Source organism: Apis florea, unplaced genomic scaffold, assembly GCF_048593485.1.
Source record: "Apis florea isolate Af1SG1 unplaced genomic scaffold, ASM4859348v1 contig_2272_pilon, whole genome shotgun sequence".
Classification (NCBI taxonomy): Eukaryota; Metazoa; Arthropoda; class Insecta; order Hymenoptera; family Apidae; genus Apis; species Apis florea.
In genome coordinates this window covers 5,051,360-5,077,842 of record NW_028256549.1, presented here as the reverse complement: position 1 = coordinate 5,077,842, position 26,483 = coordinate 5,051,360, and the positions used below count along the sequence as shown (strand labels likewise).

Below are 26,483 nucleotides of genomic sequence, written 5' to 3'. Positions count from 1 at the left end.
TGGTTGCTTTTTGGTATTCAAACGTTATCGAAGATTTATTCGACGTACGAAAAGAAGTATGCATCGGAAATTATATTTATCTATTTGACTTAAAATTCTCGAAGGAAAATCCATATTTTTGAAATTTTCCTTCAAAAATGTTGCAAGTTTAATTCGTATTTCAATTTGATAATTTGAATAATATAAAATAATCTGCCTTCTAATATGTAATTTTTGGGATGTGATGTAATTTTTTCAAAATTTTAAATGTGTTTCAATCAGCGCTGATAAATTGGTTTTTACATAAATTCATTAAGGTATTCGAAACTTTAGATTTATCGATAATCTGTGTCTTCGTCGTGTTTGCAGAAAAATATAACAATTCGAAAAATAATTAAAGAATTAAACTTACAAGAAGATAAATAAATGTAAATATATTAGAAGCTAATTTATAGTATCATGATGTCGAGATGTTCGATATTGGAAGAATAAGAGATGAGAAATTTAAAAAAAAAAAATGCATAAACGAATAAATTTGAACAGTATCAATTAATAGTATCACGTGGCGCTAAAAAAAAAAAATCGTCCTTTTTAAATGAATTCCTCGACCAGACCGCTTCTCTCCCGGAATTGAAAAAGTTGGTTACGTAAGTGGCAGTGATGTTTCGAGGATCGGACGAAAAACTAGGTGAAAGTTGGGTTGGAAACGCGTTTAATGGATCGCCTTTTACGATAATGTCGCGGTAACGTGATTTAATATGCTGAAATTGATGGAGATTTTTCGAAACCGATTAGAACGTAGGAACTGGGAGGTACTGTAACGAGGAATAAAGTTCGGTGAAGTGTTTAAGAATCGTTATAAACGGGGGGTTCAATTATCCTTTCGACGTGAAAGATATGTACATTTCAGGAGGAAAAGTTTGAGTTGAGGAAGGGGAGTTAATCAAAAAGAAACTTTTCAATCTATAGAAACGAGGCAATTTTTCTCAAAATCAAAATCCACGATGTTAATTTTATAACGTAAGATGATTAAACTGTTACGAATATTTTTTTTTATAATATTTATATCATAAAATTATTTATAAAATTTATCATATTATATTCTGAATTATTATAAATATTTTTAAAATTTGCCCGAAATCGTAGACTTATTCGAACGCTAAGTAAAGCACGACTATAAAACGACTGTGAAAAGTAAAATAATTCACTTTCACTTAAAAAAAAGATGAATCCCACTCCTTTTTTTCCCCTCCAAAAACAAACTTGACTTTTCAACCGTTAATTGAAGATCGGCGATGTGAAATGAACCGCGAGAAATATCTTATCACTCGTCCACTAAACTTTGTCTAACGTTACACGGCGTACACGCGGGACATAAATTTTGCCGGCCAAGAGAACGAGAAAAAAAAAAAAAGAGAAAATGGCGAAAAGTACAACGAGAAAAAGAAGGGAGAACGGTCGGCCAATGGCTATTTTAAATCATTACCTATCCCTTCCCTCCGCCCGAGGGGGTGAAATTTCGCGGTGGAATCACGCGAATTCCTCCCGCTGCGGAGGAATTTGTCGGATTTAAAATTAATTCTCGGGTGAAATGCGATCGCCGACAACGAGGTGATTAATCGACTCGATTTAAAGTGAAGTGGCCGCGCCAGAGAGAGGATTTGACATAATTTGAGTGGTCTCCAAACTGTTTGCACGAATCACTCGCGTCGATGCAAAGACGTATCGTTCTTTTTTCCTTTTCTTTTCTTCATAATCGATTTCCAAATTACGTTGTTTCGCGAAATTTTATATAATAACAATATATAATAACTATATGATAACAATGAATATCTCGCTCGAGGTATTATTATTCTCGATACGGTTTTCTACTTCTCAACTGGAAAAATGAAGAAACACGTTTAATATCGAGGGAGGTTTATCGTGGCAGGTTTCATTCGGATATTCCGTTGTTGTATACAATCGCCACGACGATCAGTTAATCGTCGGATTATTCGGATTGTAGTACGCTCGATCGGGAGACAAACCCTTTAAACCCTCGATGAATAGAATCGGTTGGCAAGATCGAGGAGCGTCTCGAATCTGCTCGACTCGTTACGACTAATTAACTAAGTGCGCGCGGCTGGCTCATTATCGTTCGCTTAATAAAGTCCACCAGGCGTAACTTTGTCGCCTTTGTTCCCGGCCTATTGTTCCTTCCTCGTCCTACCATTCCCATCCCTACCCGTGGCGATTTCCTTCGAAATCGCAGCAACATCGACTCCACGAAAGTTATTTCTTCGAACGAAATACCGAGTAGATCCGATTATTTTTTTTTTTTTATTAAATCTACGATAATCAAAATGCAATTTTTCTTTCACTCACTTTTCTCGAGATGTCACTCTCTTTCCAAGAATAAAGAAAACATTCCGAAACGAAATTTTGAAAAACCGAGAAAATATTTTTTCCGATCCTTTTAAAGAAATCTCGTGGTGAGCCGCCACCTGTTGTTCGATCCCCGATCAATCCTTGATCCCCCGATTTCTCGAGCAATCTCGATCTTTCGAATATTCCTCCCCGAATATTTTGGAGCGAAACCCGCGAAACGGTGGCCCTTTGAAAAATTTATGAGGATAATCCAGTTTGGCCCAGTTCCTATCCCTCTTCTCCCCCGAATTTCGATTTCGATTCGTTGAACCACCTGTTTTCTCGCGGGGAGGGAGAGAAACTCGAAAATCCAGAAGAAGGGAGAAGGAGGAGGAGGAGGAGGAGGAGGAGGTTGGTTTCGTTGGTTTTGCAAATGAAAAATTTTCCACGATTTATCGTGCGGCCTTTTATTAACGGCGGAAACGAAACTAATTACGGAGCTCAAAGTGGCGACATGGGGAGGGGAGGATTAATTGGCCAGCGGGAGGGATAAATCAGATGTGCGTTTAATAATTCGGTGGGGAAACGATTGTGTGAAATTCTGGGATTCGCGATGAATTGGTAAGTGAGTTTAATTTACTCGATGACGCGAGAGTGTAATTGGGGAGAGAAAATATCCTCGGCCAATTTGAATTTTCGAACGATGCGTTCGTTTTTTCAGGATATAAATAATATAAATATTATTCGAATCGAAAAATCAATCTTCCGCGTGCTATAATTCGATGTAATTGTTAACCCTTGCGTCTATCCATCCAATCATCTAAAATTCCAAAAATTCTTCGCGAAAATTTCTCGTTCTGTAAAATAATACAATAATTTTCCTCCCCTTTGCCCAAAGTTTCGACCTTCTCCTCCTCTCTCTCTCTCTCTCTCTCTTTAAACCCGTAAAGATGGTGTCGCGACGAAGGGTAGTCAGTTTATTAGAAACTCGAGGTTGCTCGAACAGACTCCGGCAATTACAATTTATACAGTCTCCCTCGGGACAATTAGCCCCCGATCCAATTCGAACTTTGCTGGAAAATCGGGGTCGCAACCGCTTTGTCGCGACTCGTAAACAGAAACGAGAGGAATTGCGTTGTCCGGATGCAGAGGTCAGTTTAGATCAACCTTTGCCGAATTTTTTTCCACCGCTTCCACGAGTCGAGGTTTTTCGAAAGGTTTTCTCTGATGGGAGAGAAAAGGTGTGGAAAAACAGTGTGGAGGAGGGAAGCACGAGAGGCGACCCAATTGGGCCACGAAGAAATTGAGGTTGAGGAAAAAGTGTTGAGATTGGAGGAGAGAAGGTGGGAAAAAGCGAAAAGATTCGTGGAAAAGACTCGAAAGACTAATTTCTTTTAACGGTAGAGTATCTGTACATCGACAAGCAAAAGGAACAATATGACGAATCTTTATCCACGTCCTTCGATCTCTTCTTCGCTTACAATTAAACGAGATCGACACTTACTCCGTGCTACTACTATATCCATCTCTGTCGTTTTACCAAGTGCATCTTGGAATCGCTTGCGAGCAATCGTTAAATTAACGATTTAAGTAACTCTTGAATCCAACCCTATATATATTTTTTTTTGAAAAACGAGATGTTTCGAAAAGATAAAATTAAACGCACGACAATGTACAACATTTCGACGCAGTTTCAAATGGAGAGACAAACGCAAACACACCCCCCTACCCAGCTTCGCGTTTAATTTACACAAATAATTTTCCCGAGGAGTGAGAAATAATTACGTTTCTTCGTTCCACCGCGGACGAACAAGGAGGGGTTGCACAACAACAACGACGAAGCACCTTTTCCACCCCCCTCCTCCAACGACGTTCGTCACGGCCTGATTCACGAAATTAAACGTAGGGTATTATTAACGCCCCCAACGTTACGTTATTTTCCCTCGCCACCGATTTCAATTTTCCCGCGTTCACAAAAGTACTACGCACAATTGAATCGCAATCGAGTCTCACCGTTTGTTGTTCCGTCGCTCTTCGCACGTCGAACGTCGAGCGAAATTGATATATCACGTCGTGTTTCCCTATTCATTCGAAATCGTTTATTTTCGGAGAGATGATTTTGGAACACCTACCCTCGATACTTAGATATAATCGGTTGTTTCGCGTGCAAAGTTTATCTCGAGGTGAAATTTATGTAGAAGGAGAACGCGTAATACGAAAAATACGTAATACGATGTTTTGCGATAAAAAGAGTGATTCAATGGGGGAGAAATTAGTTTATAAATATCATCAGTTTATTGAGGGAAATCGCGAAGATATCTATGTATTATGTTTGAACAAATTTCAAATAAAAGTCTCGTGTATATTTAAATTTTGCCTTGGAAATTTCAGAGATTTAAAATTCGACGAAATCTTGTCGTGAGATTGATCGATATTATATCGTTTGCAATAACATTATTTGGAATGGCATAGCTCGTCGAATTTCTGTCTCTTCGAACGCTTTACTTGGGACGAAGAACATTTGTGAATTGGAAGATCTATTTTTACTTGAAACGTGAAAGTGAGATCGATACAAACAATCCGAATTTTGCTATTCGTTGATCGAATCACGCAAAAAGGATATATGTGATATTCATTGATTTGTGTTTTTATTGTAATAATTCGTTATTCCAAACTGGCCACTTTGCCAGTAAACTTGTTCCAGGTTAGAAAATTAAATTAACTAATAACCAGTACGCCAAATAAATTTTGGCCCTCCGAGACATAATTAATGAACCTGACAGCACCATTACGCATTACGTATGTACATATTCAAATACTGTAACTAGAGTGCGGATTTATATGCAGCTAAAACGTTGTTCAAATATTCAACTGTGTAATGGACGAAAAAAACAAATTAAAACGCGTAAATTATTTCTTCGTGCAGCTCAAATCGAGCATATTTAAGTCGAAAAGTCACAAATGAAACCTTCCACAAAAAAAAAAAAAGAACCAAATTTAAAAGAAAACATGTCACTTTTTCTTTCCACCCTGACCGAAATAAATATATTCATCGACTTGTATTTTCTCCTAGAAATACGTCTGTCTAGAATCTAGATCTAGGACAATAAACGATTAAAAATCACCCTCTTCTTTACACGACCACATCTCAGAAACCAATCGAGTCGAGATAAATAAAAACAGGTTTCGAAGGGGAAGATTTTGCGCTTCTAACGATTGGCCACTCGTTCAAAATTTTAAACGAATTTTAAGATTATATGTTAAATCGTCTTAAACTCGTATTTAAATAAAAACTTTCCATCCAGGCCAATTGCACGCTGATACAAAAGAACCTTTCACAACTCCAAGGAAAAAATTACAAAATTACAGTTGTATCCATGAATAAAACCGTTCACTCGCCCCTAACTCGTCCAAGTATCCTTCAAAACACGATTCTCACGGCGTCAAACGGGACGAGAAAGAGAGGAATAGAGTAACCAATCCTCGATACGATGTTCAAAACTCTCCTCCTCCATCGAGAGAGAGAGAGAGAGAGAGCACGCTTCTTGCACGCCGAGTTTGCCAGTTAATTCTCCAACTTGCCAAGTTTGGCCGCACCGAGCTTCGGTGCGTGTCAATGCGGCGAGCCGCGTCAAAGGGACGGAAAATTGGCCGTGAATAATTAAACCGACTGCCCCCTGATTCCGCGCCAATTCACCCTTTTTTCCTCCCCTTTCCACCCTCTCGAATGAGGGAGGGGAGACGCGTTTTTACAATTAGCAGCGCTTATTAAACGACGCCTTGTCCCGACAAACACCAGGGGGTTGGAAACCCTAATTCCACGCGCTTCGTGTTGCTTATTTACGTTTCGAGAGCTCGCGTTCGTTTGAGAGCTTTTGCAGCGGCAAAAAGTGTCGCGAGGTGGATTCAATATTGTTTACGCGTGTCGAGAAGTTACTCTGTGCGATTAATTGGAGAGAGAGAGAGAGAGAGAGAGAGGGAATTGCAAATACAATTTCTTGCGCGTATTTCTGATATACTATACGATTTTGTTTAAAGTATTTTCCAAAAGTATAATAATAATAATAATGTTACTAGACGCTTCGTCCACTTCAAGAATAATAATAATCCAATTCTAATTTTTGCACACCCTTTTCACACTGTAATCTCTGAAAATTCCTTTCGAATTTTTCCCTTAACAATCTTCCGATGAAACGGCGCGTTTGTTTTTATTTATCGAAAAAAAAAAAAACTAGAAAAGTTTCGTTCGACGAAGCGAGAAGCGATCGTCCCTCTACGATAGCCACGTCGATTAATTCGATCGTATCAATCGTTTACCCGCCACGCTCGAATTACTCCCACCCCCTCCCTTTCCTCGAAGCCCGGTTTAATACCATCCCGCCGACTAATGCCGATGACTCCGGACCGAATTCTGAACGCCGACGAGACCTCAACGATTCCAATCTCTTTCTCGATTCGGAACAATCGATCCTCCTCCACTCAGGAGGAAGAAGAATTTCCAGCCTCGAGAGGAGAAGAGAAAAGTTAAAAGTTAACGAATTCGAAGCGGGGGACAGGTCCCAGAAATCCTGGGGAAAAACAAAAAGTAGGAGGGAGAGAGAGAGAGAGGAAAACTATCCCCAAGGTTTCTCGCGGAGGAGGAGATCCTTTATTAAAAGTGGCTCGTTGGAGAAACAGTGGGGCACCCCTGAAGGGTGGAAAAGAGCAGGATGAAACGAGCGCATAAATTATGCTTATGAGCCACTTCGTGTGTTCTCCGGCGCCTTTTTTAAAATTATACTTTTAAATGGGGGCCCCCCCTCTTCCTCCCTCGGGAACCTTGCCGCCATATCGGCCCACGTATCATCCCCCCTCGGCCTAAGAGTATTATTTTGTTTCGAGAGCCGGACGCCCACCGCGGAATAAATTTTCCCTGCGAAAGGGAACGCCCTATTTATATCGCCAAACAGTGCAACCCCGCGGCTGCCAACCCCCTCGTGACGCCGCGGCGATAACATTTGTTATCAGAAGGGGAGGAGAGAGCGAGTCTGTTTCTTCCCCACCGTTAGGTTCTTCTCTATACGACGGCGACACTCCTCCTCGTTTTCGGCGCAGACATTTCCTGAAACTCGAGTTCGGGGGTGGATATTTCTCTGTCAACGTGAAAAACGTTTTTTTTTTTTTTCGATTAAAAGGAAAAGTTCATAAATGAAAACACCTCGACTCGTGATTTTCAATCGTGATCTCCACGATATTCTCTGAACGATTGCTTGTTAAAAGTGTAATTTTCCACCCTTGTTCAACGATTTAAATTCTTGAATGGTGGATATTCTTGTCCTCGTTTACGTGTCCCTCTCCGAGGCCAGTTATGTGTTGTGAGAAACCATTTTTCTCGAACTCGTTCGATTATCGTAAAACCAGAAGGAAAAAGTTCACTAAATGAAAGTGATAGCGATATCCTCCGAATAATTGTTCGAATTTTGCATCCATATTTCTAACGATTTAAATTCTTGATATAGAATTTCAAAATTCAAGTAGAAATTAAGTAGAAAGACGTCGATCGCTGTGATGGATTAGATTTTGAATATCAGGCATGCATGATGTAAAAATTTGACCCAAGTACGAGTCAAGCCTATCGATCTTTCGATATAATTGCGAATGAACAAAGGGAATATCGGATGGGGGGGGGGGGGGTTATAAAAATGGAAATTGCGGTGGATCGGTTAGGGGAGGGGGGACACAAGGATCCTCGTCCTTTCTACTCAATTAAAATAAGCCGCTTAAGAAGAAAGGCGGGCGCATTATGCGCCGCGCCACTTTCCACCGTTTCAACAAATTCGCAATGATCCGCTTACATTTTCCAGCCCGTGGTTACGCGCTAAACACGCGCTCGGCGCAACATTTTGCAGAGGCTCCACCCTCCTCGAAACTCTGCAAGATTTCGCCGGGAAACAATTTATCCGGGAAAGAAAAGGAGGCCGAATTTATTATAGGTGGCGCGAAAATTAACGAAAATAAAGGGAACACCTTTATTTTTTCTTCGTTTTCGTTTTGTCTTATCAGCTCGATCCGAGAGAGAGAGAGAGAGGGTAGTTCGAGAAATATTCTCTGGAAATTTCATCTAATCAATTTGAAGAACGCAACTGTTTAAGAACGTTGGATGAAAGTTTGGAAAAGTGGAAGTGACGGGAACAGGGAGGGGCTCACCCTCTTTGGAAAGAAATAGGAAACGCGGCGGGAAGAAGTATGTGATCCTCGGTAATAGCCAGACATCCCTGTGAAAAACTTTCGACTCCAAGCCGAGGTTCTTCCTCTATATATATATTCTCTTCTCTGCACTTTTCTCCTCCATCTCGTTTCTCCTCTACTTATGGATCTACTTATGGATCTGTTATTCCATTGGTTTCGATCTTCCGTCTATTCGAGACGGCTTCTCGTTCCTCGATAATTAAAATAAATTATCCTCACAAACTTCTTCAAACTTTTTCACACTCTGTCGGGTCGAAGATCGATACGATTTTAATCGTTCGTGTAACATCAATTTTTCCATCCCCTCTCCCTTGAAATTCCATCCAATTTCCACGAATCATCCAGAAAAAAGAAACCAAAACAAATTCTACTTAATCAACGCCGACGACGAACCGTGTCTATCCACGCGACCATCCAACAGCAACAAGTTTTCTTCACGCCACAACCCCCCCTTCTCCTCTACCAAACTTTTCTCCCTACATCCCCCCCCCTCTTTCCTTCTCGCCCCTCCAGCCCTTTCCATTGTCTCACCTCCCCCTCCTCGAAGGCTTAGCGGCTCTTTTATCGCCGCCCTTTCTTCCTTTCGCCTCGACGCGACCGTTAAATAAAAGCAAGATCTTCTTCAATGCAAGAGGAGCGCGATCTCCGTGTCCTGACAATGGGGGGAGGCGGCCAACAATCTCCACCACCCTTTTGTATTTCAGTCGCGGAGGGTCGCGGATCCTTGTAAACATTCTTGAGGGGGAGGGTAGGAAATCGTCGCGTCAGAGAGAGAGGAAAAATTGAGAGATCGGTTTTGTCATTTAACGGTTCTTTTTTTCTTTTCTTCGCTTCTTCTCTTCGTTGCAGGATGGCGAGAAAACCTATTTTGCTTTGTCGAATCTTTTAGATTCAATATGTTGTACGTATTGGGATAATTATTATATAATCATTTCTTTGCGAGAAGGAATTGGAAATAGATGTATCTAAGAACTTTTATAATTCTTAATTGTTATTCGAGCAACGTGTTTCAAAACATTCGATAAAAATGGATAACGCACGATTAAAGGAAGCACGGGAGATTCGCAAACCAAGTCTAATCTCAAAGGAGGCAGATTCCAAATTCCATCTCTCCCCAAAAGCGAGCAGAGAGAGGGAAGAGGAGACAAAGAAGAAGCGAAAAAGAAACATCGAAATTCGTGAAAGCGCATAAATAAGTCAGGTGAGACAGAAGGGAAGACGAGAAACGCTTCCGGATGTAATTCTCCAAATAGGTTCCGGTTTCGGTTCCGCTCGACCGAGCGTGGCCAGGCTCGTCGCGCGCTTGCTCCATCCAGCTTCGCGGACCCACAATTTTTTTGCGGTTCACAGAGCCAGAAAATGGACGCACCTTCACCGCCGTGAATCCACGGAGAATAATTTCGTCGAAGGTGAAGAGAGGGAGGGAGAGGGAGAGATCGAATTTCTTCTTTCTCTATTCCTCTTCGTTTCGACAACTTTTAGCTTCGTTTTGCATTATAGATTGTAGGAGATTGAATTAATCTTTCGTCGTGAAATGCTCGAAGAGATCTAAAATCTAGGATCAATTCGATGGAACACGAGTTGTAAGGGGAGGGTTGCACGTGGTGAAAATTTCTCTGAATCTTTTTAAAATCAACAATCCCACTTTTAACGGAACGATTTCGTATTAATTACACTTTTCGAAAATTACCCTCAATTTTATCACATATCATTCCTTTATTCCAATAACAATAAATAGCAATAAATTTCATTTATTATATTTTAATAAAATATAATTATATTTAATATACCTTCATTACCTTCGAGTACTTAACTAATTGTGAGAAAAAATTTTACAATACTAATAAATCGATCAAACTTACTCCAAGTGTAATTGATTGCATTTCATTAGAAGGGAGATTGTTAATTTTTGAGAAAATTAGACCCAACCTATGGCTCAATTTACGTTCTCTACAATTCTCATTATTTTTAACGATCAAACTTACTCCATCCAAGTGTCCCATTTTATTCCCATTTTAAAATTACTGATACTGAAAAGAAGAAAGAAGCGATACCCGTGTCATCAATTATACCAACTCGATCGAGACCGACTTTTCTTCATTCTCCAAACTTTTCCACCACATCCTCGGATGATAAACCAAGTTTTGCACGAGTGTTAACTATCGGGACGAGGATCGCATATAATATAATCTCTCTCTCGAGACAAAAAGTGAATTTTCTCTTCGATTTCCAACTCCAATTTTCTAACTCGCGAGACGAAGACGGACCCAAAGAGGGACAGGAATATCATTCATCGTCACCACTCCCCTCCCTGGTTCCTTCAAAGAGGGATAAAAACGCGTAAAAACTCATCGGTGGTGCGTGTTCGAGAGAAATAAGTCTCGAGTCTTTCGCCTTTGCGGAGGAACAGCGTTTTTTCCCTAAAACGTTTCAACGCGAATGAGATTAAAAACCGTGTAGAGGGAAGCCACGTCCCCGCGGGGGCACGTTTAAAGAGGAATTTCCCTTCCTTGGGAGGGAATTCTCGACGTGTCTTTCTATCGATCGAAAACGCGATCCTCCGAGGAAAACGTTCGTGAAACTGTTTGCCAAATACACACTTTTGGATACACTTTTTTTGGAAAACGTTTTTTGGATGAAATAAAGAGTATTTAAATATATATCGATTTTAATTGTTGACCGTGCAGGGAGAACAATAAATAAAATGCACGGATTTGGCTGAACGAATAATGGCGTATGTTTGTTTACGAAACATTTGAAGCACGTGTATCGAAGAAAAGCAATGAGAATAAAATTCGAACTTCAAATTCTGTAACATTAATTAATGTTCAACACGAAGAAGAATTCTGAATTTAGTATTTGAATTAGTGAGAAAGAATTGCGTTTGAAGCTTAATTCATCATCATTCGTCTTCCCTTCGAGTGTAATTTTGCCACACTGTTGTGATATAATCGATGAACGTTGCGTGAAAACTAATTAAAACTTGACTTCCCCTAATTGAGGAAAAACAATCGGTTTGATGAAAAGTCAATTCTTCGAAAATCTCCAACACCCTTTCACAATTTGAAATCGTGGAATCGGCAAAAATCGAAGAATCGCGGTCGAATTACCGTCTCCCTTGGATGGACCGATGAATAAAAAAAAAAAAGGGAGGGGAAAGAGGAAAAAAAACTCGTTTTTCTCGCGCGTGGAAAAAGGGAATTAATATGAAAACCGCGGAGGGCTGGCAATAATCGACACCAGCCACCAGTTCTGTTCCCGAACGTTCTCTTTCCGAACGTGGATTCAATTCGAATTCGAGCGAATTCGAACGATGCTCGGCCAGCTTCTACGAATTTCCACGCGAGCAATTGGGTCGACCTGAATTTCGAAACGACGATCGTTTATTTCTAAATGCGGCCGAATTTTCCGTCCACGTTACGAATCGCTTTTTTTTTTCTCCCTCTTTGGAATTTTTTTCGAGGGAAACGTTCGATCAACGGACTGCCAGTGGAAATTTGCGGGGAGAATAACGATTTTCGACGTTAATTGCGTCGAATTTTCCTTTAACCCGTCCATAAAAATTTATCCATATTTTCTCTAAACCGAATTACTTTTTTCTTTCTGAAAATGAGAAATGGAAGGAACAGCAACGGAATAATAAATCGAGGGATAGGAAATATTTCCATTCTATGGATAATAATGTTATCAGGTTTTGGATATTGAATATATGGTAATAATGAGAGGATTAGTTAATAGACCGATCAATGTAACATTCATCCGTGATTAGTTTCTAATGGTCACGATGCGGTTATTCATGTTTAATAATCATGAAGACTATTCTGGTATTAACCAATTAATTACACTAATAACACGGTACGATAATCGTATCTTTTTCTCTTCTAATTATTCCTATATATATATATATACTCTCTTTCCTATCTATTATTTATTAAAAAATTTAATTACACCTTCTTCTCTAAATTTGAGATTCCATTTCTCCTTTCAAGCTACGCTCAAACGTCAATTCTCATTCGTGTTCACAAATAAACACTTTTCTTTCTCCTAGTATCATCTTGAATATACCCGGAGAAAAAAATGAAACGAATTTAAAAATCTCTTTGAAATTCTCCTCTCCTTCTCAAAACTTAAATATGGCGGATTAATTTGGAAGAAAATTCATGTCATCAGCCTACGTGTATCCACTCCACGCGAGGGATAGACATAATAATTCGAGAGGAACGCCGGAAATATGTACATCCCAAGGCAACGATACCATCGTGTCGCATATTAACCGGGAACTAGCGTGAACTATCCACCAGCGGCAACATCCTCGATGACACGCAAAATTTCGCTCCACTCCGCGCCACGGTGAGAAATGTCGGGTTTGGGATGAAATACGGGGAGGGGGTAGCGTTTCGTGATAACGCTTGTTGTGTAACGAATCAGCTTAGGAAACGCGGCGGATAATGAATGAATAATTAGCTTTAGCCGAGCCTCGACACCCACTTGAATCACACGTTGATCTTGTTAATTAATTATCAAAACGTGCTTTATGAATTGAGAAATTGGGATTTTTCCGTTCAAAGGGAATTTTCGTCGTGACCGATTAAGAAATTATTGTTGAAAATGTGTAAATGGGAGAAGTGTAGAGAGGGATTGAGTAAGGGAAATTTTTACAATAAAATGAAATGAATGTTAAAGAAAAATTCGAGCTTGAAATCTGTAGTTGGAATTTAATATTTATATGTTGAACTGAAAGGGATAAACTTTTTGAAGATGAGCAAAGTTCTCGAAAATTCTATCGCTTTCCGACAATTTTAAGAGTTTGAGCTTCTATCGAGCTCCTAACGAGACATCTAAGAGTGTCACGATTCCTTACAAACTTCTTCTGTCGAAGATCTTTCTTCGTGTCCAATCGTGCGGACAAGCAAGCTTGCTTATCGACGTACACGTGTATATCACAGCTCGTTTTCGGAAACGGATGCCGATCGCGTGCTCTGAAAAGGAGCCGATTTTCCTTTTCACTCCTTTCCAACATCCCCTTATTCCTTCCTCTATACATTTCTATTTCTCCCGAATGATCATCCAGAATCGTTCCTTCGGTAATTTCGTTCAAAGAAATACAGATACAGAGTGTATCTCACCCTGAACTTACATCACTTTGATTTTTATAATTATTATTCGCAGTGAGAGATATGTTTTTCCTCGGAAATATCAATTTTCAAATCGAATATATTTTTGTGTATCTAAAAAGTATTAATTTGGGAGATGCTTTAATTTGAATTTTGTGAAACTCGTTGCATGAAAGACAAAGGGGGAAAAGATACAGAAACATATATATTTTTTAAAACTGTTCTAAAACCTCTATTCTAAAAGTTTTTTGCTACGAATAATAATAATTGAAGGCACCAATTTCAAGCGAGACACTCTGTATAGTTGGAAGAGACGGGAAAAGGAAGAAGGTACGTGACGCTTTTTCCCAAACGCTCGTTCGCAAACAATTCAATGGAAATCAAAGCGACTTGTGTTTCCATGGAACGAAGAGATAAAAGAAAAGGGAGCATATAATCTTACGTGACAATTTTTTAAACGTTCCTCCGCACTCGGAAGGATAAACAACCCTCGGGAATTTCGCGAGTGGTAAAAAGCCGAGGCGAGAAAAATTTCGTGTTTTCCATGCCAAGTCGGGGTTCATCTATCATAAGCACGTATGAATTCAAGTGGCGTTCTTTCTCGCTGCTTCCTCGGCAAAACCGTCCCCCTTCGAGCGTATATTTTCGAAATGGTAAATCGGTGCAGCGATTTCGAAGGAAGTTGCAGCACTTGCTGGCTCTTCGACGCGATTGCCTTCTCCGCCCTCTTAAACTCCTGTTTGTTATTATTCTCGATCGCCTTCGCTCGACAGTCGATTTCGAAGGGATGACTGGTTCTTCTCCTCGAGCAACAACCCTTCTCTCCCTCTCTTCTCCCCCCCCCTACCCTCCCTCTTTTTCACCGTCTTGATCTTGATTTGTTGCCGTTGGGTGCACGCTTGTTCGTGCAAACGTAACGTGCAATCCGATCTGGGAGTGTTAAAACGATAACGGGGTGAAGAAACGCGAATCAATATTCGTGGTGTGAGTTCCACTACTCTGCCCCTCCCTCTTCTCCTCTTCTCGTAAGACGACGTGTTAACATCGAGGGGAGGGGATGAGTGAGTGTACGTCGAATTTGTGCCGCGAGTTGTAGTTGTACGTTGAATTTGTGCACTCCGGAATGCATACTCGATTTGCTGCATTCGTGGAAAAAGGCTTCTTTCCTCTACGGATGTCTAGAGGGAGTACGAAAGAGAAGGTAGAGAGTGTGTGTGTGTGTGTGTGTGTGTTTTTCGTACGAGGTGAATTTTTCTTTTTGTATCTCCTGTGAGCAGGGAATTTTTCACGATGAATGGTGAAAAATTGAACTTTTTTGTGTATAATTTTTTTTGGAACGCGATTCGGTTTTTTCCTCTTCTTTTGGGTCGATTGATAATTTTGTCATTTTTTTGGAAAATTAATGGAAAATTCAAATTTTTTCAAAGGAGAGTTTTTGTTTGGTGAATGAATTGTGAATACCAAGAGTTTACTTGATGCGTTTGAAGAATGAAAATGAAAATTTATAGGAATCAAAGAAGGCCAGGATTCGAACCCTGGTCAATTTAGTGGGAAGCCAGAGCCTTGCTCATTACGCTAATGAGACTTTCCAACTACTTTTCTTCTTTGATGTATTTATATCATCTCGAATGAATATATTTGTACAAAAAATGAACTTTATTATGTAATTTCCATCAATCTTTCGACTCTCTTTCGTATTTCTTTTCTTTTTAATTTTTACAAACAGCATAATTTTTTAATCATCGCGAATCTATCTAATTACAAGTGATCAAGGAAAAAGCAGAGCGCGAAACAAGTTCAAAACAATTAATTATAGATGTAACGAGGCGAAGCAAGATTGTCTCTTTTTTCCTGAATTAAATAAAACCCGATTGTGCTCGATATCTCTCTACGAATTAAGATTCGACGAGGATTCTCCCCGCAATCTCGAGCAATTCACTCGTTTGTTTACCGTCGCGCGTTTCGCGGATGCCTCCGAATGTTCCTCGATTCCAATTTGACGAGAAGTGTTGAGCAAAGCCGACGTTCGTTTCTATTTGTTCCCTTGGCTGAGAGTGGTGGGTGGTCGTGAAACCGGGAACCGGTTTAAACCTGGAAACTTTTCGACGTCGCCATCGTGATTTTATCAGAAACTATTCTTTCCTGCGTTTTTCCATTCGCTCGTCGGACCGTAATATTCCTCTCCCGGGAAAATAAAAATGGAATAGGAGAAAAATATATTTCGTTTTTTATCGGATTATTTCCACGAGTAATTTTTATAAAATATAATTTTTATAATTAGAGCATTGAGAGAGAAATTTCAAAATGAAATTTCATTAAAAATTGTACGCAAATTATAAAATTATATCATCTTTAATAAACAAATTTCGAGTATCGTTGTGCATTTAATTTTCCTTTGTATGCATTCCCAAATCTCTAATTGCAAAAGGTAGAAAAAATTTATCCGCCAAAACGAGAATTATAAAAAATGAGAATTCTCCGTTTATTATTTATAGAACAACCCAAAACGTTCAATTCTTTAGATTCTTACGAGATCACGAATTATTATTTCTCCTCGAGGAGAAACAATTCCAAAAAAAAAAAAATAAATAGGAGGAGGGGAGGAAACTTTTTCACGAGAAATAAAATTTCCATCCCGCAAATATAAAATTCCTCTCCTTCTCCCTCCTTCCATTATCTTTAAATTGCCACCCCTTTTGTCATAGACAAAAGCCTCCTCTCTCTCTCTCTCTCTCTCTCTCATCTCCTCCTCTCCACCAACATTCTTCCAATCTTGCGTCCAACAATGAAATTTCAAGAGGAATCGAAATGGATGGATGTCCAATTCCTTCGTCGTCTCGATCGGCCGATGAAATCGTCCATGATTGGCGTAACGAACTAATTGACTTCGTCGTTACGCCCCCTCCCTACCCTCCTCCTCCCCCTGCTGAAGGGGGAGAAAACTCGAGGCCGAGAACAATTTGCGACCGATGAATAAAGAAACGAGGGAGAGATCTGCGAAATCGTTTCGTTACAAGGAAAACCTCGCCTTGGAGGATCGTAACGAGCCCCGATTCCGGATTGGTAACACGAAGGGGAGGAAACAGGCGAGGCGAAACCCCTTATTCCTCCAGCCTCGTTCGATCAGGATGCCTCGTTATCGCGCTGTTTCTCGTTCATTACCTTCCATTCCGTTTGTTGCGTTAGGGCTGGATCGATAATAGCCTCCTAATTTTCAAATACTCTCTTGCATCAGAGTTAAATCGATATACGCATAGAGAAATGTATTCCTCTCCCCTCCCCCCTCTCCTATTTAACAATTGTAAATAATCAATTAATTCCACGTGTCTCTCGACGTTATCGCCTCTTTTATTTCGATTCACTTCGTCCCACACACACAGAGATCGTTCCATCCACGCAAAATCGAAAGCCTCCATTATGGAAATGGGGTGGATGTACTCTTTGATCCTTTGTCTCTTCCGTGTCACCGAGCTCCGATTGAAATAGGCGGTAAGTGGCGATGGAAATCGATGGAAAGACGGTAAATCGCTATCGCGGATTAACTTGATTCCTCCATCGAGGATCTGATTGGCCCCGGTTAACATTTATCACCACCCCCCTCCCCCCATATATCCTCCAAATATCGGCCGCCGGTATCGAGGGCAAGTGGTGTAACGCGATATTCGGTCGTGTATAGCACGGTTAAATTAAACTCGATCAATATCGAGAAGATAAAGTATTGGAATACTTTCCTTCGCTCTTCGATTCCTATCATCATCGAAACCTACTTTTTTTTCTTTTTTTTTTTTTTTTTTTGCTCGAATTGTCTCTGCCTCGATCGTCGAATTTTTCTCGATCGATTTCCGGCTCGATTTCGACGAGATCATCTTTCGAGGACGACTCGAAGTCAAGTGGAGCGAACTCGTGGAGTTTCGAGAAACGTTGTCGCGGGAAGGTAAATAGAAACTCGTCGAAGATGGCGGGGATTGGGTCGGACGTCTCGGTGTCAGAATGTGGAATAATCGTAACGGGATCCCCAGGAGGGCCGCGTCACGGAAAGAAGGGCACTGACGGTGCATGACGGTATTATGTTTGCATACTGCATCGGAGAGACGCGTTCTCCTTGGATGCAGCTTGCACCCGAGCCTTGAATATTCATGCGAGCCTCGTGAAACCGATGGAAATGTCAATGCGAGGGACGCGATTCGCGAGAGAGGGGGAAAAAAGGGGGGAAACGTAATTGCATCCGACGAATCGTTGCCCCACTTTCTTTCCGCCGATGTTTGTGTTTCTCTTCCGAGTGGAGAGATAAATATATAATGTTGCAGACTTGTTAACGAACGAACGAACGTGTTTCTAGCTTCCAAATAATTTTTCATTTCGATCGCGTGAATTTTGAAACTTTTTGAACCAATAAATCGTATTCAAATTTGTTCCCGACAAGATTCTCTTCGAGTTATGAATATGATTGCGCGAGATTTATAACTTTCGAGTTATCAGATTGTTGTTAATTAAAATGTTGTTAAAATTTATTAATTTGAATTTTAATTTCAGTCATTTTTTTTTTTTTTGCCGCCATCGTCGTGTTTATATTGTCATTATATTCGAGCGTTATTGCGTTAATTTTGAATTTTTATGATATCGCTCTGATGTGCGCGTTGAATAAAATAATAATACAGAAATTTTCGTAATATATCGCTCCGCCGAGTAATAATTTTGTCCACGCGATACAACCGTTTAAAGAGATAATTTTGCATTGAAATTACGCTTCGAGACATTACGCAGTTTCGCTGAATTCGTTGTAATTAAAATTAAACTTTTTCGAATTTTTCTTCTCCTTTTTCCGGAAGAAGATCACCACAGCGAAATAATGTTAATCGTTGAAATTTGAATTGAAAATACAGGTGGGCAAGAATAACTCGAAGAGAGAGAATACAATTTTTTCAGTAAAGGTTTCGTTTTCAAATTTAAAAAAAATTGATCGATTCTCGATCATTCTTCCGTTTCATATTTCTCATATATAAAATTTCAAATTTCCCAAAGAAGGGCAGAATCGACTGACAAAAGTGGTGCGAAAATCGGTTCCTTGAAGCCCCACTCTCGAAACGACGATTCCACGATGTTGTAATTAACAGAGAGAGAGAGAGAGAGAGAGAGAGAAAGACTTCTAATTTGTACAGTTTTTACCCTTAATCAGCATCCCGGTTGTATAGAGGCTCGTTAATTAACCTCGGCTGAACGTGGCCGAGCCTCGACCTGGAAATATCATCGTATCTCCGGATGGAAGGTGAAGGCAACCGAAGGCAGACCCTGGTGATTAATCAACGCGTCGCTGACTTAATACAATCATCCACCGGTTGTATCCTTCGAGCCATCCTTCCAACCAACGGTGGAAACGGGTGTGCGGAGGGAGGATAATATGCAAATCTGGCCCTCGATGAATCATCGGAGCGGCCCGCTATCCGCTATCCACCTCAAAACTCTCCCCCTTTTTCGAGAAATTGTGTATCGACAAGTTGCACTAATGGATCTTGATCCCATCGTTCATTCCATATATATACACGTATAATTGGAATAAAGGAGACGTTCGAAACGATGATCTTTCTCTTGTCAAAGATTTAAGAATCGAACAATTCTGGAAATATAAGAGAATTCGATCTGTCCTTGTTCGCGATTTGTTTATTTCCATCGCTATTTTTAACTTTTTATATATATATATACAGAGAACAGATAATTGGAATAAAGAAGACGTTCGAAACGATGATCTTTCTCCTGCCAGAGATCTAAGGATCGAGCAATTCTGGAAATACAAGAGTTTAATCTATCCTTGTTCGCGATCTGTTTATTCCCATCGCTACTTTTAACTTTTTATATATACAGAGAACTAGTATCGCATCCGTCACTGACTAAGAGATATACACTTATAATTGAAATAAAGAAGACGTTTGAAACGATGATCTTTCTGTTAAAGGTTTTCAATTCTGGAAATATAAGAGAGTTCGATCTTGTTCGCGATCTGTTTATTCCCATCGCTACTTTTAACTTTTTATATATACAGAGAACTAGTATCGCATCCGTCACTGACTAAGAGACTATATACACTTATAATTGAAATAAAGGAGACGTTTGAAACGATGATCTTTCTGTTAAAGGTTTTCAATTCTGGAAATATAAGAGAGTTCGATCTTGTTCGCGATCTGTTTATTCCCATCGCTACTTTTAACTTTATATATATATATACAGAGAATTGGTCCTGGTCCGTCACCGGTTAAGTGATGATAAAATTCGAAACACGTGCGCGGGCACGAAGGGTTTACAAAACGGTCGGAAGATGAGGGAATCGTTAAAAGGAGAGGCATTCCGTTTCGTGAACGAGATAAAACTGCAGCCATCCTCCCCTCCACCGATGAAACGAAGGATCGAATGTCCGAGATGCAAGGTGCCTCTGGGAATCCTCGGCCAGCGCCTCTCAGACTTCCCCTTTCTCCAGGGACAAAGAGCAAGAAGATGACGAGCAACCGTTGAAACACGAGAGAGGGTGGAACAATTGAGGAAAAGGGGGTTCGGAGTCGATGAGAGGTCTTCGAACCGCGCAAACCTGTACTTCCTCTCTCCCTGTACTTCCCTTCTCATCTCTCGCATCCTTCGTGCCTCGGATTTCAAAGCGAAACAGAGAAATGAGGAGGGGGAGGATGGATGAAAAAAGGAAGTGGAATCGAAAAGGAAACAATGTCGTCGGCTAGGAGGCGCACGTCCTAGAGAGTATCTTCTCTCTCTCTCTCTCGCTTCCATCTTTCGGCTGGTCCACTTCCGTTTGTGGACGCAATCGAGAAATATCAGTGCATTTCGTTTTATTATATGCCACTCGAACGGATCGTGGAGGTGGCTATTAACCCCGGTGCTCCAATTTCTTGGCGATGCCTTTGGCCACGAATCTCACGAGAGATGTTTGAACGTGTTTGCGAAGGAGAAATGTAAGTGTATGTGTATTTCGAAGAATAAAATTTTTCTCTTTTTGAATTTGAAGATTGGCTTTCATCGTGGAAAAGGTGGTTATCTTTAATGTTCTATAAAAAAAAAAAATATATCACGATGTCGATGAATCATGAAGAAGACAATTATGAATGGAACGTACAGAGGTTCGTAACACTTTGGAATAGAGTAAGGATTATCCGTTTCAATCGAATGAATCGTCGATTAATAGATCAACAATGTGCAAGCAGCTGGATGTTCGAGAAACTTGATACTATCCTAGGACGATTAATTCTCTGTCGGCAATTGGACTTGAGAGCTCTCGTTGAACAGTGACGAGCGAATAATTCGATCAAGTAATTCGGTATAATTGAGGGCACGAGCCAAGTTTGCAACGAACGGGATAATAAGAAAGCTCGGACAGGATGGAATTAGCAGCTTCGAATTAATCTCGTTATCCATCGAGGAAATTTGTTATCTCTTTCGAGAGAATGAGGAACGCTTAGACGAAATCGAGAGGAACGATTCCCTGAAACCTCTGGGTCCTCTGAATGAATCTTTGTAAGAATCGTAAAAATTTGTTTAACGGTGATGATTCTCTTTGTTAATCGATGAGATCAAAAAAATAAACGTCTCGATGAAAAAATGGACGCTGCCCGAAAAATCTGCTCCCCTTTACGATACTATTTTTCCACCACTTATAAGCTGTAGCCAACGATTCGTGTATCCTCGTGACTGAAAATAAATGAATATCATTTCTAGTCGAACAGGGAACGGCGAAGTTAATGGCCACAGTACGCTATTTATGGGTTTACATTTGCAACGCGTCCACACCGTTTATTGGGTTTTTATGGAAAACATCGTTTGTAAAATGTCCTGTACATCTTTTACTTAAATGGTTCCTCGCGCGTGTAGAACGGTTCGATTCGATCGGTCCACAACATTTTCACAAGTTAAATAAATTTCCATTTTTAATCGAAAAATAAGAAACTTCTTCGCCAATCTTTAACCATTCTAATTATCACTCGAAAGTAACATCGTCGAATCACCATCAACACTTTCATAAAATTCACAAATATCAAGACAACAAAACGAGAAGAGCGAAGAATAATCCCGTGAAAATTCGTCTCTTCCACGTCGAAAGGAAGTAAAGAGGAGATATATCCATCGAAAACGATCGTCCAGATACTTTTTTACAAAAGTCTCGTCTCTTCTTCCAAAGAATGGGTGCGGGGATTAAATTCATCCCCGATCCGAGTTCGTTTCCAGGGCGAGGAGAGCGGGCGAATTGAATTAGATCGGCGGCCAACGTGCAGCCACGTTGAATTAAGAATTTACTCGGCGAGTTTGAACAAAACAATCCCGAATATCGAGGAATAAGGATCATCGTGAGGATACAGTTTCCTGTTTTCTACCTGTTTGTGCCCTTTTTTCCCTTTCTCGACGACCGTCGAGAGGGGTGAAAAAGAAAGGAGGGGATGGAAAAAAAGGCGCGGCAATTAGCAGATTAAAGCCAAGACGGTGTTACGTCTGGTGGTCGGCCTCTCGAATTGGAAGAAGGGAGGGGGTGGAACGCATCGATACGAGGCGGCGAAACGAGCATCCTCTTTCAACCGGGGATGCAGGAGGACGAGGACAAAAAAACGCCTCTATTCCCCGTGAAAAGGAAGAGGGCGGATTTTTTTTCTTTTTTTTTTGCAATCCCTCGCCGTCTTTTTCGCATTCTGATAAAGCGGGAAAGGGTGGAGGACAAAGGCTGAAGGCTGGCAATTAGCAGATTGAAATCAACCAAGTTTCGGGGATGGAGATGGTGGATCGTGAATACCTTTTGGGGGGATGTTGGGAAATAAGAAAAGTTCAGCGGTCTTCGCGATGATTACGAGGGACGACTCCTTCTCCCTGAAACTTTCGATTTTCAACGAGATCGTTCGTCGTGATTGGATAATTGGTCGAGGTGCGAAGACGTGATCAATGCTCGTCTTATATCCTTATATTCGAGAATTTGCATAAGGTGAGAACGATGTTGGAGGCGAAATTGGCAATGATGATACGCGCATTATCGCAAAAACGTTAGAAGAAAATTCGTCTCTCTTACATCATAAACGGATTGTGAAATGCCTCGTCTCGAATTCAGGTTGAGAGGCGTTGACGTAGAATAGAAAAACGAAAGATCTTATTAATTTATCTTATTAATTGATCTTATTAATTTAAAGGGACGATGCATCCATCAACGACAATTACATCAACTGTTATTTTAATAAAATTCCCCTTCCAAAAAAGAAAGAATCGAAGAAGAGAAGAGAGAATAAAAGAGGACCACCTCCTCCTTTCATCAATTTAACCTAATCACCGAACAAATTCACGACGACGTGAACGTCGGCCGACGCGAGATATCGAATTAATTCCGCGAGAATTAATACCCGTCAAACTGTCTAACCGACGAAACTGAAACGAGTCCCCGAGAAAAATGATGATCCGAAAGAAGAAGAAGAAGAAAAAGAAAGAAGAAAAAGAGAGAGAAAGTCCCTTCGAAGTCGGCTCGTCATATAAAATCGAAAACTTTAAACAAACGTGAACGATTCCGTGCTCGCTCGAAGCAACGATCCATTTTAAAAATCTCGAGAAGAGAATAATATATCATTCACGTTTTCGATCGAGTCGAAAAGCTCGACGAGGATTTCAATATCCAATGTATGATCCACTGGGCACAAGTGTTTCGAGACTCCCTCCTCGTCCGCATTCCGACGCGCGCTCCCTCGATCTCTCGTCCAAGAAGATCCCGAGGATTTCGTCTCTCGAGTCGGGAAAAGCCGTTCGACTCGAAAAAATTCTTCTTCGTTGGATCTCCGTTGAGTAGCATTCTCTCGTTAGGAGAGCAAGCGAATTCGATCGAGGATTTCTCCAGGTTGAAACGAAACAGATTCGATTTGAGGCGATTGTACACTTTCTCGAATCCAAACTTCGTTCCTCGAACGTTAAATCCCACCCCTCCTGTCTCGAGGGTAGGATCCGGCGCAGCAGAGTCGATTCCTCCTCCTCTTACATTTAAATTCCATCCCACTTACGTAACTGACACAACGTTCGAACACACTTCGTCGTCCTTCGTGAACCTCCTCGATCGTTATCGATCGATCGATCCTTCTTCCCCCACCCCTCCCACGGAGAAACTTACCCCCCACTATCAGCAGCAGGTGGAACAGAGCACGTCGCACTTTCCCGCACTTCCGTCGAACGTCTTTATTATCCATGGCGGGGATCCTGGCTTCGAGCGATCCTTGGATCGCGGCGATCATCGGATGGCCGGCTCCTCGTCCTCCTCGGCGGTCACAACGTGGCGACGAAGGTCACCGCGTGCGGCATCCCTCGTTTTCCACCACGCGTCGCACGAATAATTTCTCGAGAAATCCCTCTTCACAAAAGGGCACAAAAGGGGGAGGGGAGGAAAGAGAGAAGAGGCACAGAGAGGCAGGCAAATCCTGCGGAGGTGGGGGGTGATGCGGGGGGGACGCGCGCGCTCCCCTAAGCTCGCGTTTCTCCGCCACGTTCGCACCACGCCACGCGGACGCGACAGTTCCTCACTTGCAACTGACGAGGGATGCTGCACGAAGAGTTTGCGCCAGCCTCGCGCCCGCGCACACAATCCTTACTCCCCTGCGCGCTCCTGGCACCCTCGGTCAGTTAGTCACCCTTCTCTCTCTCTCTCATTCCTTCTCGAAGGAAAGGAAAGGAAAGGAAAGGTCTCGGTTTCTTCCATCCTCTGTCCGTCTTGCTACTCGTCCCCCCCCCCCCCCCGATAACAACACGCGCGCCTCGTGTACAATTCTCTCTCTCTCTCTCTCTCTCTCTCGTTCCTTCGATCGTGTTTCTTTCTCGCTTGACCGAGTTCGCTCCGGTTTCTGTTTCTCGAGCGAGTCTTCCTCGACACGAAGGGGAGAGGAAAGGGAGGGCAGTTCGTCTCTTCTCGGTTCGTTTTCACCCCTCTTTTCCGCCGCGGTTCCTTAGTTAGTCCATCCCCTCCCCTCCCCTCGGTTGTATATCTCAAACACTAAAGAGTTTCTTAGGAAATTGAATTGAATCCACCCACCCCGCTTGTTATTTCTCTTCTTGTCCTACCGCTTCCACCCTCTCTGCTCGTGTCCTCTCGTTTCCCTTCCGTCTTCTCGCAGCCGAGAAGGGTCGAGAGTGCCTCCCGGCGACCTATCCTCCGCCTCGTCCCTCCTCGACCGCAGTTTGGGGTATCGTTTCCATCGTCACCTTCGCGCCTTCCCCCGGCAACAACCGATTGTCTGGCCGTTAAGCGGCAATTTATATGTTAACAGGGGCGAATCGGTCGAGAGTCATGCATACGTTTAGGAAAGGGGAGGGAAAGGTGGGGTTGACTTTCACGAGTCGGTCGTTAAAGCCGCGTTCGCATCGCGCGATTTTTGGTGGAGCAAAAAGATCGATTCTTGTTTGTGAAACGACTCCACCCCGATTCGATCGAAGCCGTATTGGGTGGGATTGATCAAAAAATAAGCAAATATGCCACAGCTGAAGGAAAAAAGAAAAGGTTTAAATAAATTTTGTCGATCGAGACAAGCTGTTTCTCATTGATCCAATTCATTCATTCAATTTCGTTTAATGTAAACGCGGCTTTACTCGGGCCGCGACGATCAAACTGTCTGCCCGATATCGATCTATCCCTAGTAAGCTCCTCTTGCATCCTCCCCCTTTTGGGATGTTATCGGTTACATGGAAATTCGGGCGAATAGTTGTAAGAAAGAGATTCGAGGGAGGATTCGAATTTTTTTTTTTTTTTAAGGCGGTTTCCTTGAATTGGAACGTTATAGGGGTCCCTGTTGATGGTAATCGATGGAAATTTAGTAGAATTTTTTAGTAGAACCAAGAATAAATTAACCCTTTCTTACGAATTTCCTTCGTAACAAGAGATCGAATTCATTTCTTTCGTTTCACACATTATCAAATTTACGAACAATTAAATCTAATACACGTTGAATCTCTATTTAACGATTAATATAATAAAACTATTATTGCGTGTATATATTATAGCATGCATCATCGAGCGTGAAAAGATTAAACGTGCAGCTTTTTTTACAAACGTACGCGTTGCAACAATATTTTTACAACATTTTTTTTTTTCTGAACGAGATGCAATGCATAACACGTGTGCAAGGACGGATATTAAAATGGATATTAATTATCGAAATGGAGAACAAAAAAGATTTACGAATCAGATTTCATTTCTCACGTTGGCAATTTTACGAAAAAGAAAAAAAAATATGGATAGATAAATATCCTAAATATAGAGAAATTTCCTTCCTTCGTTCGAAAAAAACAAAAAAAAAAGGAAATAGAAGACAAGAATTCGAAAATTTCGTTCTATCATCGCGACACGACAGGTAGAGGAAGTGAAATTACGCCCAAAGCGTGTTGCAAGCCGTGTAGCAAGCCGTGTGACGCGACACGCTCGTGGATCAAAGCGGAATCGACGCGAGAAGGCCAAATAGACGCGAGCAGCGCGTCTCCACTGTTCGAATCGCGCCTTGACACGTGTCCTCGGCTCATAGATTCCCTCCTGTTACATCGTGCAATCGTCCTCCGATCTTATCGAATTGCGCGCGAGTATATATGCTTATTAAAATATCCTTCGATAATAAATTTCGTTATCTGTGCGATCGACGAGTTGCTTCATACGAGAACCGTAATAATATAAAGTTTCCGGTTACAGTTTAGTCGGGGTAACGAGTTTTTGGAAGCGGAGGCTTAGTTTACGAACAGTATTGCGGTCAATGTAAAATGCATTGTTGTTAAAACTTTGTTTAACGAGGCCACAATAGATGTACGTAACAATGTAGGTTGATAGGT

At 41.2% G+C, this 26,483-nt stretch overlaps 1 protein-coding gene across 1 annotated transcript in view; it reads right to left on the bottom strand.

The window, feature by feature from the left end:
• Positions 1–24,014, bottom strand: part of LOC100872306 (uncharacterized) — a 124,569-nt gene extending 100,555 nt beyond the window's left edge. The window contains exon 1 of the mRNA XM_012490021.3: positions 23,791–24,014. Within this exon, the coding sequence (XP_012345475.2) occupies positions 23,791–23,911 (121 nt within the window). The 5' untranslated portion in view covers positions 23,912–24,014. The remainder of the gene's footprint in view (positions 1–23,790) is intronic.
• Between the last annotated feature and the right edge of the window lie 2,469 nt (positions 24,015–26,483).